A 17,187-nucleotide genomic window follows, 5' to 3' on the forward strand; every position below is an offset into this window, starting at 1 on the left:
TTTCAATTTTCGTCTAAAATGACATACCCAAATCTAACTGCCTGTAGCTCAGGACCTGAAGCAAGGATATGCATATTCTTGATACCATTTGAAAGGAAACACTTTGAAGGTTGTGGAAATGTAGGATAGGAGAATGTAATGTAGGAGAATATAACACATTAGATCTGGTAAAAGACAATACAAACAAAAAAACATGAGGTTTTATTTATTTCTTTTTTTAAATAATCTTTGAAATGCAAGAGAAAGGCCACAATATAATATTGCAGTTTAGGTGCAATTTATATTTTGGCCACTAGAAGGAAGCAGTGCGTGCGCAAAGTTTCAGATTGATCCTGTGAAGCATTGCAATACTGGACTATTTTGTATCAAGTCTGCCCAAATGTGCCGAATTGGTCAATTGATACATTTTCAAGTACATAACTATAGAGAACATACAAAAATAATAAGGTAATACAAAATGTAAGTTTACACACTCACAGGAATGTCATACATGATGGATCATTAGCTTATACACTAATTTTCACAGATCTAGATTGCCGGGTGGGGTGGGTGTGGAGCCAGAGACAGCAGGGGGTCAAACTGTAGAACCCAGTTCCTATATTTGAATATAAAAATGGATTTTATCAAACAAAACTGTTACATTTTATGTCTAGGACCCGTAGGATGACAAATCAGAGCAAGATTACTGAATGTAAGTACATTATTTACATTCAGAGGTGAATGTATCAAACCAGTTGTATGTATCAAACCAGTTGTCGTGATACATTTTTTGTTGTTGTGCACTCTCCTCAAACAATAGCATGGTATTTTCTCACTGTAATAGCTACTGTAAATTGGACAGTGCAGTTAGATTAACAAGAATGTAGGCTTTCTGCACATATAAGACATGTCTATGTCCTGGAAAGTTTGCTGTTACTTACAACAGTCATGCTAATCACATTAGCTCACGTTAGCTCAACCGTCCCGTATACGGGACACCGATCCCGTAGAGGTTAAAGAGATGGAAGTATAATTTGATTTAGCCACTTTAGACCAGCCTTGTGTTTGGGATCCAGACTAATTAGTGTAAAATGTTATTTTACTGCTGTCCCCACTCTTGGTTTGATGGAATTTGTGTTCAATCTAACCTAAATCAAATTCCTTTTAGTGCCCCCTTCTCTGACCCAGTCATCAAATCTAGGTGCAGGTGGTAGTTGATAGGTGATTTGTCCATTAATGTTGCTGATTACAATAAGGTCTGGGTTTAGTAATTGTTGATGGCCTAGAATTAGAACTATTGTACACACATAATGAAAGTGCCACACACACTGACTTGGTACCTCACCCCCTAAACCCCTTTACACAGACATGCCCATGCACATGAACCCACACACCCACACCCACACCCTCTCCCCTGCTAAAAGTGGCCCTGGCCCTGAGCCAGCGTACCCTGTCTGTACTGAGGAGAGGAGAGGGACAGAGTCAGATGAAGTGCTCCTGCAACATGGGAACACTGCCAAAACAAACTCAGTGACCCTCCTCTCCTCTCTCTCCTCCCCGCCACACTCCGCTCTGCTCCCTGGATAAGATTACACAGCATCGCCACTGCCGAGCTGATACCACTGAATTACCCATGGAGGGAGAGGAGGAAGAGCAGGTAACGGAGGAGGAGAAGAGAAAAGGGAAGGGGAAGCGAGAGAGTAAGAGGAGGAAAAACATCAAAACAGAGGGGGAGGAAGAGGTGAAGAAGAAAGAGATAAATGCAGAAACAGGCATACACAAAATATGGTTTCTTTATTTGTTGTGTCAGAGTGTGCTGCCCTTAACACAGGGCTTAACCAATCCTACAGTGGGACTGTGACACTCCACAATAGTCTGTGTGTTTGGGTGAGTGGACAAGACTTGTGCAGTACCGGTACAACCTGCATAGATCTATGGAACAATCACCACATATCTGGGTTTCGTGATGTTCCCTCTCAGATACAGATGGCTACACAGGGCCTATTTCCACAACCAAAAATAGCATTTATCCCAGGATGGAATGGACTGCAGGTGAATGGGGAGATGGAGGTGTGGATGATAGTTAGGGATGGGGGGAACAGTCACTTTCTCTCTCTCCTCTTGACACCTCCAGGCTAGCTTACTTCTTAGCCTTGCCCTGGGCAGCCACGGCCTCCATGGCCTTCTTTACGGTCTCGGCGTCTCCCAGGAAAGCCATGGGCTTGACGGGCTTCAGGTTCGTGTCCAGCTCGTACACAATGGGGATACCTGTTGGCAGGTTCAACTCCATGATGGCAGCGTCGGACATGCCTGAGACAGACAGACAGACAGAAATATGTGTTAGGAATGAACAGAGAATAGGTTGGGAAATCCAGACTGATCATTCATATTCAAGGAAATTAACATTACGCACTGTATTGGACGTGTATTCCTAGTGGAGGGGAAATCCTTTCTACGGATGTCAAGTACAGATCCTCGAAGGCTGGTATATTTCTTAGCTAGTACCCACTACCCAGCTCTCTTTACAAGAGCAACATTTGGTGCCCTTTGACAGGTGAGGTCATCCATACTCCTCTTTCAGGGGGGCACTAAGTAGCTTGTTCCCTCTGCTCTTGTGTCTATCCCTCTGCAACCCTGTCTGAATCACCCTGGTCCCACCACTCCTAGAGAATGCAAAACCTTTCTGCAGAAAGGTCGTGCCCGTAACGGGACCGCACCCATGGCCTTTTCCACTGTGTCGGTCTGAGCTCCAGCAGGGAGAGAGCCACAGCTATTTATAGACTCCTGGTAATCTGGGAATGTGTTTGTGTACTCTATGTATGTGATTGGGTGCTTGTGATGTACCATGCCTATGGGTCCAGCTGTTACATTCTCAGTGATCCACAAATAATGAACAAACAACAGCCTATTAGGAATTTACTGTGTACAGCCAGTCCCTACATCAGTGTAGGGGAGAGTGGGGTAAATTGAGCCATTTTTACATTCAGCATCACTAACATAGTATTATTTCTAACAAAGATATCTACATATATTTCAGGATGTTGTGTATAATCAGAATTCATGTAAACATAACAGTTTTGAAAACATAGCTTGTCCGGGGCATGGGGTAAGTTGAGGTTAGGGACAAGGTAAGTTGAGCCACCTTGGGGTAAGTGAGTGAAGGTGTCCTGTGACACTAGGTGATGGTGTCCTGTGACAGTGGGTGATGGTGCTGGTTGATAAAAGTATGCCTATATTCAGATATAGATCTCTCTGTTCACTATCACTTACCCTTCCATTTCTTGACCAGTTATCTGGGACAGTGATATTGTTTCGATGTGCACATTTGTAGGCACGTTCTCTGCATTTGAGGCTACTAAGCCCATGAAACTGATCAGCAAGATTCTTGATATGTTTAGCAAGCGCAGTCAGACTCCATGTCATCAGATAAGACCTTGTGTGTCTCTGCTACTCTATCATAGCCTCTCTTTCACACAGGTGCATGTTCGTTTCTTTTCTGTCAATGTACCTCTTCAGTGTCATTCAGTCTATTTCTTTTTCATCTCTTGCTGCTGCTTGAATGGAGTTCTTCCCTTCTCTCACTTCCTTGGCTGCTTTCTCAAGAACCTCAAGGGAGGCTAGACCCCTGCTTCAATCTGTGCAGTGGCTATGCATCTTTTAGATCTGTGTTGTGAGTCATGTGATGTTTGACTACATGCCATACTGGACATACCTTGTGAAACATGACCTCTAACCTTTTCCCGCAAGTGCTCTCTGTCATTTCCAAACTTTTCCATGTTCCCCCCTGCCTTGTATGACTGTCATCTCCTATGTTAGTTGTACCACTCTTTCTCCATGTCATCTCCTCTGCTCTCTCTCTTTCCCTGTCCCCCCTCTTTCCCACCCTCTCTCTCTGTGTCCAGCTACCGCAGCAGCCCATAATACTCACCCTCTAAGTGCTTGACAATTCCACGGAGGCTGTTGCCGTGGGCAGCGATGATGACGTTCTTGCCGGCCTTGATCTCAGGTGCGATGACATCGTTCCAGTAGGGCAGGGCGCGGGCAATGGTGTCCTTCAGGGATTCACATGTGGGCAGCTCACCGGGCTTCAGGCCCTTGTAGCGCCTTGACTGGTGGGAGGACGGATCAGCATGTTGGGTTACACTGCTCAATTGTATCATCATGTTGGGTTACACTGCTCAAATGTATCATCATGTTGGGTTACACTGCTCAAATGTATCTTCACAACAGCAGGTGCTGACAAGTGTGATGTAACATACTAGAGGGCTGCAAAGTAAACCTGGCAGAGCTTACTTAGTAACTAAAGCGGTACATGTTGCAGTTGTACAGTCCATGTTTAGGCTCATACAAGTAGTCATACATGAGAAGTCATAGAATTTCATTCAATGCTGTTCCATTCATTCAATGCTGTTCCATTCATTCAATGCTGTTCCATTCATTCAATGGTGTTTTACTCCAACTGAGACCTGCAGGTCTTAGTCTTGCAGGATCTCCTGAGCAAGTCATAGATATCCTATCGTTGTCTGGTTTCCTTGTAAAACTAGGGGTATTTTACTTTTTAACTAATGTGTCAGGTGTTATTACTCTATATCAGCAATCACACGCCTAAAACTTGAATCACAGGTCTGTTTTGTGTAGTAATAGCACCATCAATACTCCAACACCACCCCTCTTACCTCACTGATGGTCTTGTGGAAGGCATGGTTGTGTTCCATGGGGGGAGGGGGGATGTCGAAGGAGCGACGCCAGATCTTGACCTGCTCCTCTCCGTGCTTCTCGGCTGTCTCTGCCTTGTTAAGACCTGTCAGGCCGCCGTAGTGGCGCTCGTTCAGGCGCCATGTGCGGTACACGGGCAGCCACATCTGGTCTGTGCCCTCCAGGATGATCCACAGGGTCTTGACGGCGCGCTTCAGCACGGAGGTGTGGCAGATGTCAAACTTCATGCCGGCCTCCTTGATGGCCATGGCACCACGCTTGGCCTCCTCCAGGCCCTTCTCGCTGAGGTCGGCATCAAACCAGCCACAGAATTTGTTGTACTGGTTCCACTCACTCTCACCATGACGGACGATCACCAATTTATGGGCGGTAGTCATGTTTGCAGTGTTGCTTTAAGTTCCTTCACCAAACACACGAGACACGGCCCTCCCTTATGGTACACACACACTCTGAGACCAACAGTGAGCCCCGAGCGACTCCAACCACACTTTTTATAGCACCCTGGAATGTGGGCCTGTGTAGCAGCCGGTCCTCCACTGCTCTCCACCAATGAGGGAACTTCACCTCCTGATTGACAGCCAGGCTCAGCCAATAAGACAGGGCCTCCCGTGGGCTAGAGGGACATGTCCCGGCTGGGAAGGGCAGAGGTCAGGGATTGAGCTAAAATAGCAACATGACTTTTAAACTGAGAGCTGTGGAATAAAAGTGTAAAGATCAGAGTAAGCTGCTGTGTCTGAGAGGAACAGCCACATCAATGAAAGACAGTGGAAATAGTTATCTAACTCTGGCCATGCACTTCATATCTTAATCCAAAACCATTACTGATACAACTATACCATGCAATGAGGTAGTAGTGACTAGGGAAAACCAGACTAAAAGATTCTGCCTCAACATGGGGTGACATTGTGGGCAGCTACAGTGAGGGAAAAAAGTTTTTGTTTCTCCTGCTGATTTTGTACGTTTGCCCACTGACAAAGACATGATCAGTCTATAATTTTAATGGTAGGTTTATTTGAACAGTGAGAGACAGAATAACAACAAGAAAATGCATGCTATAAATTGATTTGCATTTTAATGAGGGAAATAAGTATTTGACCCCTCTGCAAAACATGACTTAGTACTTGGTGGCAAAACCCTTGTTGGCAATCACAAAGGTCAGACGTTTCTTGTAGTTGGCCACCAGGTTTGCACACATCTCAGGAGGGATTTTGTCCCACTCCTCTTTGCAGATCTTCTCCAAGTCATTAAGGTTTCGAGAATGACATTTGGCAACTCGAAACTTCAGCTCCCTCCATAGATTTTCTATGGGATTAAGGTCTGGAGACTGGCTAGGCCACTCCAGGACCTTAATGTGCTTCTTCTTGAGCCACTCCTTTGTTGCCTTGGCTGTGTGTTTGGGTCATTGTCATGCTGGAATACCCATCCATGACCCATTTTCAATGCCCTGGCTGAGGGAAAAGATTTGACAGTACATGGCCCCGTCCATCGTCCCTTTGATGCAGTGAAGTTGTCCTGTCCCCTTAGCAGAAAAACACCCCCAAAGCATAATGTTTCCACCTCCATGTTTGACGGTGGGGATGGTGTTCTTGGGGTCATAGGCAGCATTCCTCCTCCTCCAAACACGGCGAGTTGAGTTGATGCCAAAGAGCTCCATTTTGGTCTCATCTGACCACAACACTTTTACCCAGTTCTCCTCTGAATCATTCAGATGTTCATTGGCAAACTTCAGACGACCCTGTATATGTGCTTTCTTGAGCAGGGGGACCTTGCGGGCGCTGCAGGATTTCAGTCCTTCACGGCGTAGTGTGTTACCAATTGTTTTCTTGGTGACTATGGTCCCAGCTGCCTTGACATCATTGACAAGATCCTCCCGTGTAGTTCTGGGCTGATTGACAGTTCTTTTGTGTTTCTTCCATTTGCGACTAATCGCACCAACTGTTGTCACCTTCTCACCAAGCTACTTGGCGATGGTCTTGTAGCCCATTCCAGCCTTGTGTAGGTCTACAATCTTGTCCCTGACATCCTTGGAGAGCTCTTTGGTCTTGGCCATGGTGGAGAGTTTGGAATCTGATTGATTGATTGCTTCTGTGGACAGGTGTCTTTTATACAGGTAACAAGATGAGATTAGGAGCACTCCCTTTAAGAGTGTGCTCCTAATCTCAGCTCGTTACCTGTATAAAAGACACCTGGGAGCCAGACATCTTTCTGATTGAGAGGGGGTCAAATACTTATTTCCCTCATTAAAATGCAAATCAATTTATAACATTTTTGACATGCGTTTTTCTGGATTTTGTTGTTGCTATTCTGTCTCTCACTGTTCAAATAAACCTACCATTAAAATTATAGACTGGTCATTTCTTTGTCAGTGGGCAAACGTACAAAATCAGCAGGGGATCAAATACCTTTTTTCCCTCACTGTAAGTATTCACCCCCATTTTATTGCATTACAAAGTGGGATTGAAATAGATTTAATTGTGAGTCATTGATCTACACAAAATACTACATAATGTCAAAGTAAAAATAACATTTACAAATTAATAAAAATATAGTCGTTGCATAAGTATTCACCCCCTTTGTTTAGGCAAGCCTAAATTTGTTCAGAAGTAAAATTTGGCTTAACAAATCACATAATAAGTTATATCGTCCTTCTGAACTGAGCTGCAGGACAGGAAGAAACTGCTTGGGGATGTCACCATGAGGACATTGGTGATTTTAAAACAGCTATGGAGTTCAATGGCTGTGATGGGAGAAAACTGACAATGGATCAACAACATTATAGTGACAATCCAGGTGTGGAAAGCTTTTAGAGACTTACCCAAGAACACTCACAGCTGTAATCGCTGCCAAAAGTGTTCCTAACATGTATTGACTCAGAGGGGTGAATACTTATCTAATCATGGCATATTAGTGCTTTCTTTTTAAATAATCTTTAAATAATGTTGGAATGTTTCTTCTACTTTGACATTACAGAGTATTATGTGTAGATCGTTGATAAAACATTACAATTAAATCCATTTTAATCCCACTTTGTAATACAATAAAATGTAAAGAAATCCAATACGGGTGAATACTTATGATACCCACTGTATGTAGATATATTTTGTTAAAAATAATACTATATACTAAATGTAAAAAATGGCTCAACATACCCCACTCTCCCCTATCAGGTGCTGTAATGCTAATGTTTATAAATGATGTCTGTGAAGATGTGTTTGTATTTTTGTTATGATAATGTATTGGTTTGTTTATTATACGGAATTGGTTATGTTCATTCAAATACATTTTCATGATCGCTTTTGCTGGAAGGGACACAGAGGGCTTTGAAGTTAGACATCATGTTAATTCCCTAACAAGAGAAACAGGTTCATCTATCAGCTGAAGAGTGAAGAGGGAACCAGTATGAGGATCTGGTCAAAGAGCAGGCTGATATGAGTCCATGTTTGGATGCAGTATACTGTGTATTCTGGCTGTACTTATTGAGATGAGTGTATGAATTTGAGTGTGTTTGTGTGTATTTTGCTGACAAGGCAACGACAATGTTTAGTGTAGGTGTGGAGTGCTGCCGCAAGCTGACTCATCAGTACAGTCGTGCTCACCCAGGACCCCCCATCCCCTCCACACCACCTCCTCTCCTCTTTCACCTCTTTCAACTACACAATTCTGCCCTACTATATTCACCTGCTTTCTCTCTTTCTCTCTCTCTCTCTCTCTCTCTCTGTCTCTCTCTCTCTCTCTCTCTCTCTCTCTCTCTCTCTCTCTCTCTCTCTCTCTCTCTCTCTCTCTCTCTCTCTCTCTCTCTCTCTCTCTCTCTCTCTCTCTCTCTATCTCTCTCTCTCTCTTTCTATCTCTCTCTCTCTCTCTCTCTCTCTCTCTCTCTCTCTCTCTCTCTCTCTCTCTCTCTCTCATTCTCTCTCTCTCTCGCTCACTGCAGCATCCTAAGTCTTTCTCTCTCTTTGTGATTCCTCTAGCTCTCTGCCCTTTTTTGTGATATATGATACACAGATTGGCTTCATGCCCAGAGTTCCATTAATTTTGTATTTGGTGATATTGTATTTCTCTCCTATCTCAATATGGCTCATATTTTTGATTGGTAGCAGTGGGCATTGATTTAGCCCTAAAGTTTGGGCTCAGGCCTGACTCTCTCAGTCATTTTAATGCATAATCAGTATTTTTACCTGTGCTGGCCCCAGAGTTTAAGTGGGTGGTAGGATCGGTTTGAAACCTTGCTGCATTTCTACTTGAATTGAATTTCAAACATCCCAAATAAGTATTTTCCGACTGTACTTACTATATAACTATACTGCGATGGACTACAGTTGTCCTGTGAAGATCAAATAGTGGTTGTACCGGGACGACACAACAGTGGTACCTGTAGGCCTGATTACCAACAACATATACAGGGCCGTCTGAAGTTTGCCAATGAACATCTGAATGATTCAGAGGAGAACTGGGTGAAAGTGTTGTGGTCAGATGAGACCAAAATGGAGCTCTTTGGCATCAACTCAACTCGCTGTGTTTGGAGGAGGAGGAATGCTGCCTATGACCCCAAGAACACCATCCCCACTGTCAAACATGGAGGTGGAAACATTATGCTTTGGGGGTGTTTTTCTGCTAAGGGGACAGGACAACTTCACCGCATCAAAGGGACGATGGACAGGGCCATGTACTGTCAAATCTTGGGTGAGAACCTCCTTCCCTCAGCCAGGGCATTGAAAATGGGTCGTGGATAGGTATTCCAGCACAGTGGCGGCTCCTGAAAAAATTCTCAGGGGGGGCAATTTTTCTGATGATTTAGGTGACCTACACACATTTAAAAAAAAGATATGTCCAGCAACAACATGAAGACAGGGGCAGCATATAAGTCAATACCAGAAGCATTTATTGACTGATCTCAAAAGTGTTGGCTTACAAAAGCAAAATAAGTTATCACAGTAAAAATAATCAAGGGTGTTCTTTCACATTCCTCAACACTGCGTAAACAATATGCATTTCCATAAAACACCTCATCTAATTGTGCCACAAAGTTGACAAGTCCAAGAAAAATACCAGGGTTGGTGGAGCCCTCAGTTTCATCTTTGCCTCGCAAAGCTAACTCAAACACTCCGCAAAACTTCACACACTGGATTAGCCGGCTGAGGATGTGGCGGTTCTTGCTAACCTCATCGTTGTGGCGGCGGACAGCTAGCCTGTATCCCTCATCCAGTTGAGTGGCAATGTTCACTCTCCCCAAAGCAGACAATCTCAAACAGCTATCCATGTGGGTCTTTGACAGCTCATGTTTCTTAATCTTTTCTGAAAGATGGTGCATGTCCGTTACACCAGTCGCTGTCCAAGCGGTGCTGTCTGCCGTGCCGCCTTCAGGGTGAAAGAGTAAGCAGGGGTAGCAGAAGACTGCATTAGCTACATCGCAGCCTGCTAGCCAGGTTTTTTCGTTCGTACCAATTTTTGGAAAATCCTCGGGTGTAGGACTTTCCCCCTTTTAGTAGAAACCTGTTGAATTATTAAATTTGGTCTGGGAGGTCCTAATTGTTTCGTTGCCAATTTATCTTGATTTGTTCGCCGACAAAAAGGAACTTCTTTCAAAGAGACAATCGAGTTGCACTGAACGCTAGCCATCTTGACAGTAGTACGTGAATTGATTGACGCTGCTACCCGCTCTTTTCTTAGTTACGTTCATGGTTATGTTACGTATGACGAAAGCGCGTTGAAAAAAAAAGATTTTACATGAGAGTCTATGAGAGACTTCTGGGGCAATTTTCAACCTGACTGAAATCGCCCCAAAAGGGGCGGGGCCATTTGAAGCACGACTTTAGCCTGATTGGACATTTAGTGGCAGATCAGACGTCTAGATTAGAACACTGATAACTACTGTTGCCGTGATATAATTGATTAGAAAAAAAATCCCTTCCTTTTCCCGTTTGGCAGTGCGTCGCCCATATCACCCTAATGAACACACCGCCCCTGTTCCAGCATGACAATGACCCAAAACACACGGCCAAGGCAACAAAGGAGTGGCTCAAGAAGAAGCACATTAAGGTCCTGCAGTGGCCTAGCCAGTCTCCAGACCGTAATCCCATAGAAAATCTGTGGAGGGAGCTGAAGGTTCGAGTTGCCAAACGTCAGCCTCGAAACCTTAATGACTTGGAGAAGATCTGCAAAGAGGAGTGGGACAAAATCCCTCCTGAGATGTGTGCAAACCTGGTGGCCAACTACAAGAAACGTCTGAACTCTGTGATTGCCAACAAGGGTTTTGCCACCAAGTACTAAGTCATCTTTTGCAGAGGGGTCAAATACTTATTTCCCTCATTAAAATACAAATCAATTTATAACATTTTTGACATGCGTTTTTCTGGATTTTTTTGTTGTTATTCTGTCTCTCACTGTTCAAATAAACCTACCATTACAATTATAGACTGATCATGTCTTTGTCAGTGGGCAAACGTACAAAATCAGCAGGGGATCAAATACTTTTTACCCACTGTATATTTCAGGATGTTGTGTATTCCTGGAAATATTCAGTTTAGCAAGCTCAGACTCCATGTCATCAGAGAAGGCCATTTGAGAGCATCAAATCCATGACTGATCTACACATAATAATGAGTAGTTATTTATGATGCAAGGTGATTTGAAGATCAGTCAGTTGGCAGTCGCCTGCACTGTCGGCTGCAGTGTCAAACAAGCCCCTTGCGTGCCTCTGCTACTCTATCATAGGCTCTCTTCTACACAGGTACATGTTTTCTTTTTTGTTAATGTACCTCTTCAGTGTCATTCGGTCTATTTTTTCATTTGCATACACGGGCATGATGATGTCTGTTCTGTAACAATAAAAATGCACTATCTTCATATGCATGACAATTAGCAAAAATACTATGCATATTATGCATAAAACTGACAAAATGTAATCATCATTTGTATAAGGTAGGTTGAGCCATATATTTGACCAAATACAATCCAGCTGTGTGTTCTGTAATTTTCATTGCAGGTTTTCAGAAGTCATGGGTGTATTTCTCCTATAGGCCAGCAGGGGAGGTGCTGTGTCACTGTATGATTACCAGCTGTGTATAATAGGAACACATGAGCTGCTGTAGAATCAGGCCAGCCATTCTCTTCCCCTGCAGAGAGGACTGCAGGACCTACATTCAAATGAGTACAAACTCATGCAACTATTTATTTGTTCTATTGGTGCAGGTACAGTGCAGATAATATACTTCACTAGCCAGAGGCTTTAGCTATCTAACTCCACTTTTCTGTACATTAACTTGTGAATATTAGTAGTCAAGGTTACTGTGTATGACAGAAACACTGTAGAGCAACTAGAAACATGTTCACCTCCGTTCTACCCTCAAAACACAAACATCTCTCTTTCATCTGCCCCCTCCCTTTCCCTCTCTATCTCTCCCCATCTCTTTATCTCCTTCCCTCCCCCTCTCTCTCCTTCCTTCTTTTCCTTCTCTCACTCTCCCTCTCTCTCCATTGCAGTGTTAGACTTTCGATCCTGCATAGTCAGAGTTGGGGAAAGTGCTTGCGTCAGAGCTCTCCCTCCTGCTATAAAAGCTGAAGCCACTGCAGCAGCATCAGTCTGGGTTCTTCACCGAAGCCCTACAGACACATTCACACAGAGCCAGACAGAGCAGCCTGTCCTCACAGCACAGCACAGCCATGAGTACCCTCGGCTTTGACCCTTACTACTCCTCCTCCTCCTACCGCCGCTGGTATGCGGAGGGAGCCCCCCGAGGGGTGGTGACCAGAGGGAGGTCACGCTCGGCCTACTCCTCCCACACCTCTCCCCTGTCCTCCGTGAGCTCCCGTTTGCAGTACTCCTCTCCTGGACGGGCTCTGCATTCATCCCAGGCTTCCTCCTCCTCTGTGGAACTGGAGCTGAGCCAGGCGGCCCAGGTAAGTTCTGAGTTCCGCACGGTGAGGACCCAGGAGAGGGCCCAGATGCAGGAGCTCAATGACCGCTTCGCCGGCTTCATCGACCGCGTACGGGAGTTAGAGCAGCAGAACCGTGCGCTGGAAGCTGAGCTGATGCTGCTGAGGCAGAGGCATGGGGAGCCCTCCCGTCTGAGGGCCCTGTATGAGCAGGAGGCGCGGGCTCTGAGGGCCGCCGTGGAGGAGGCGCGTGGGGAGCAGCAGGCCGCCTTGGGCCAGAGGGAACGTCTGGAGCAAGCCCTGAACGCCCTGCAGGCCCGCTACGAGGAGGAGGTGGTGGCCCGCGAGGATGCGGAGGGCAGGCTGCTGGATGCGCGGCGTGGTGCCGACCAGGCCACCCTGGCCAGGACCGAGCTGGAGAAGAGGGTGGAGACCCTGCTGGACGAGCTGGCCTTCCTCAAGAGGCTCCACGAGGGGGAGGTGGTGGAGCTCCAGGCCCAGGCACAGCTGGGAGCCCAGGTGGCTGTGGAGATGGAGGCAACCACACCGGACCTGTCCGGGGCTCTGAGGGACATCCGGGCCCAGTACGAGAGGCTGGCGGCCAAGAACATGCAGTCTGCTGAGGAGTGGTTCCGTGGGAAGGTGGGCTCCCTGACGGAGAGCGTGGCCCAGCACAGCGATGCAGTGAGGAGCTCCAGGGACGAGGCTGGGGAGTTCCGCCGGCAGCTGCAGGCCCGCCTGCTGGAGATCGATGCCTGCAGGGGTCTCAATGAGTCTCTGGACAAACAGTTGCACGACATGGAGGACAAGCAGAGTGCTGAGATCAACAGCATGCAGGTCAGTGGTGGTACTGCAGGACAAATTTATACTGCAAATCTGTATTCATGAAAATACCTCAGAATGAATGCAATCTAAGAGTGAATTTATTTATTAATTGCATGTTTAGAAACTGTTTATTAATAGATAGATGACTTTATCTGAATACAAGAATTCAATAACGTTTTAAATAATTTGTGCAAAGTAGAACTGATTTAGTAATGTTCTAATGCATCAATTTAAATGGTCACACTCAACCATTTTAGGCAATTTACCTGAACTTGTAAGCTGCTGTAAGAACACACACATTTTCCACCACATTACCTCTAAACGTCTCCTGTAGGACACTATTGGCCAGCTGGAGAATGAGCTGGGAGCCACCAAGCAGGAGATGGCTCGCTACCTGAAGGATTACCAGGACCTGCTGAATGTTAAGATGGCCCTGGACATCGAGATCGCTGCCTACAGGTAGGATGCTATGAGGAGCACTGGCCAGAGCTTAAACTTAAATAAATATAACTTAATAATACTAATGCAAGTCCAGGTCAATGAAAACCTTTTGTCCTTTTACTCTAAAAGTATATATGTCCCATGATCCTTTACTTCTCCAGGAAGCTGCTGGAGGGGGAGGAGTCTCGTTTCAGTGTGGGCGTGTCCGGGGGTATGTCCAGTATGTCCAGTGTCTACGGCCACACCCTGTCGGCCACACCCTCCTTTGGCCGCTCTATGTTCTCCATGCAGTCCAGCCTAAGCTCTGGCGCCCCCTACCTGATGACCTCACGCTTCCTCAGCTCCTCATTCGCCTCTGGAGATGACATCATCTCTGCCAGCCTGGCCCAGCGCGACTCTGCCAGCCTACCACAGGATGAGAAAGAGGAGAAGGAGGAGAAGGAGGAGGAAGAGGAGGAGAAGGAGGAGGAGGAAGCGGAAGAGGGTGGAGAGGAGAAGGAGGAAGAGGAAGAGGGTGGAGAGGAGAAGGAGGAAGAGGAAGAGGGTGGAGAGGAGAAGGAGGAAAAGGGAGAAGAGAAGGATGAAGATGGAGATGAGGGAGGCGAGGTGGAGAAGGAAGATGGGGAGGATGCTAAGGACGGAGAAGAAGGTTAGCATTAGTATTATCCCTCAAAGAATATTCTCTCTTGTTGTCGTGCATTGCTTAGATGTTAACATTTTTACAATACAGTCTATCAACACAATTATTCCCCTATTCATAATTATTAAATGTTTTGGTTATAGGTGGGGATGAGGTGGAAGAGAAGGAAGAAACTGGAAAGGAGGATGGAGAGAAGAAGGAAGATAAGGACGAGGGTGGGGAGCAGGAAGGAAAGGAAGAGGAGGGGGGAGAGAAAGAGGGAGGAGATGATAAAGAAGGGGGTGATAAAAAGGAAGCGGATCAAGCTGAGGAGAAAAAAGATGACGAAGCAGATACCAAAGAAGAGAAAGGTGAACCAGAGATATCCAAGTCCGTAGTAAAGAGTGAAAAACCTGCCGAAGAGAAGAAAGACGAATCTGAAAAACCAAAAGCTAAAAAGTAAGTTTGTGGCCCTAGACTCCACAAGCCAAAAGACGTTTATCTATTAAAAACCTCAGCTCGACAAACAGCAGAAATACCCAACATTAATGACTTCAGTGTGCTTGTTAACAAGGTGCTCAATACAATACATATTTTAGTGCACTACTGCATAAAAATCAAGGATAACTGCTTGCAAAGATAATTAAAAGTAAATTAATGTCTGGTCACACAATTCCTTGAGTGTGTGTGTGTAAGAATGTGTGTGCTGTGCCTGTATGCAAGTCTGCGAGAGTGTGGTTTTGGATGACTAAATAAATACTATTAACAGCCATGCAGAGTGTGTAATTGATTGTTTTTGTCCGTCATGCTAAATAATAACTCAATAAACAATATTTATCATTTCTATGTTAGATCTGTTCAACTCAACAACAAGGATGAGTTGTTGAATATATTATTGATAAACCTTTAATTGAAGGTATGCTTAAAAACATGATCACATAGTTAACCACAAAGTTAATGCATGTAATGGCCTGCTTACAGCAGGTCCATACTCAATTAATTAATTAATTAATTAATTAATTAATCCATTAACAGGTTATGTGTCATGATTCACAAACTGTTTACAAATGTTGAACAAACTATCTATTAAATGCTTTATAAGTTGGTTGTAAGAAGACATGAACATGATGGTTTACTTAAGCAATAAGGCCTGAGGGGGTGTGGTATATGGCCAATATTCCACGGCTAAGGGCTGTTTTTATGCACAACACAACGTGGAGTGCCTGGATACAGCCCTTAGCTGTGGTATATTGGCCATATACCACAAACCCCCGAGGTGCCTTATTGCTATTATAAACTGGCTACCAACGTAATTAGAGCAGTAAAAATAAATGTTTTGTCATACCCGTGGTATACGGTATGATATACCATGGCTGTCAGATCTTCTTTAGACCGTGTAGAGCAGTGGTACTCAAACCTTTTCAGCGTGGGCCCCATTTCTTCAGCCAGAATTTCTGGGGATTTGTTTTCCAAAGAATTTCTTGCTACCCCACCACCCCCCAAATCTAATGACACAACCTTAATATTGCTAAATGTCAATTTTTACCTAAGCGTAAATTCATTGCATTTTTGTCTCTTATAAATAAATAAAGTCACTCAATCAAATTGTATCTTTCAAACTATCTTTCTAAAAAATTGTGTATATTACACACGCACACACACACACACACACACAATTATGTAAGTGTTGCACCATAGAATTACATATCTCTGTGCGTTGCACTGCAGGCGACCTGTCCATGGTGCTGATCACCAATGTACCTGTCCATGGTGCTGATCACCAATGTACCTGTCCATGGTGCTGACCATCAATGGCAACCACAGCTAGTTTTCTGGGTCTGAAATTGCTCACGTCTATCTATATTTGGGGCACGCAGGCACAATCACGACACACTAGCAGGGGCCTGACAGTTTTTGTGCTGTGTATCCTCTTGAGGGAGCACTAACCTTGCATGGTCCACATCAGAGGCTTCATCAGATGCTGAGGAATGGGAGGAACTTCAGACAGTGATGGCATTGTTATTACCTCATATCAGGGCTGAGAACGATAACATCTGCGCTCAGTCGTGGGTTTTTATTGCTTTTAAGACATTGAAGTACTGTGGTGCTGATTTTATGACTCTTGGCAATTTAGTTGCTTCCTTCAGCACACTACGTGAGTGCTAGGCTAAAATCCTGAGTGGAAGAGGTATAGCAATCAGCAGAGTCATCCAGAGACAGCACTAAAGCATGAACTATTAACCAAAAACTGCATTGCAGATGTGTGGATATATCAGTCGTAAAACAAGGGCGGATGCTTTACGTGCATTGACATTAGAAAGCGACTAATTTGATATCCCACTGCTTCTTTGGCTACTTCAGTCTGTTTTTAGTCATGCCATTTGGCAATGTCCACTGATGAAATGGGTTGAAATCGCTCTGAGTGAGCAAAGCGTCATCACCAACAAGCAGAGTCAGCAGGTGCAGTATAGCCTGGGTCATGTGAGGACATGCAACGTGAGGACAAGCAACGGAAGTGCAGCTCATATAGTGAATTTGCAGTCGTAGCCTACAGGCAGACATCTCTAAGATTTTCTTCTTTTGATATATGTCATAATCTGTTAGTTTTTTATGTTAGATATACTATTTTGTTCTCAAAGGAGAGAGAGAGAGAGAGAGAGAGAGAGAGAGAGAGAGGGGTGATTGGTGGTGTCATAATCTAGGTTTAGAAACAAAAAATAATGTGTAACATCCCA

The 17,187-nt window shown here is 44.7% G+C and overlaps 2 protein-coding genes across 2 annotated transcripts; one reads left to right on the forward strand and one right to left on the reverse strand.

Annotated features, from left to right (window-relative positions):
• Positions 1-1,754: 1,754 nt before the first annotated feature.
• On the reverse strand, positions 1,755-5,174 carry LOC121582564 (phosphoglycerate mutase 2). Its single transcript, XM_041898442.2, has 3 exons — positions 4,656-5,174; positions 3,908-4,088; positions 1,755-2,289 (listed from the first exon to the last, which is right to left on the reverse strand). The coding sequence occupies exons 1-3, from the start codon at positions 5,070-5,072 to the stop codon at positions 2,120-2,122; spliced, it is 768 nt and encodes a 255-aa protein (XP_041754376.1). The 5' UTR covers positions 5,073-5,174; the 3' UTR covers positions 1,755-2,119.
• A 7,045-nt stretch (positions 5,175-12,219) lies between these two features.
• Positions 12,220-15,228, forward strand: LOC121582563 (neurofilament light polypeptide-like). The gene is made up of 4 exons (XM_045225236.1): positions 12,220-13,404; positions 13,727-13,851; positions 13,995-14,482; positions 14,617-15,228. Exons 1-4 carry the CDS (start codon positions 12,355-12,357, stop codon positions 14,913-14,915), a joined length of 1,962 nt encoding a protein of 653 aa, XP_045081171.1. The 5' UTR covers positions 12,220-12,354; the 3' UTR covers positions 14,916-15,228.
• Positions 15,229-17,187: the final 1,959 nt, after the last annotated feature.

The sequence above is a fragment of the Coregonus clupeaformis genome, chromosome 15, assembly GCF_020615455.1.
Source record: "Coregonus clupeaformis isolate EN_2021a chromosome 15, ASM2061545v1, whole genome shotgun sequence".
NCBI classification, from domain to species: Eukaryota; Metazoa; Chordata; class Actinopteri; order Salmoniformes; family Salmonidae; genus Coregonus; species Coregonus clupeaformis.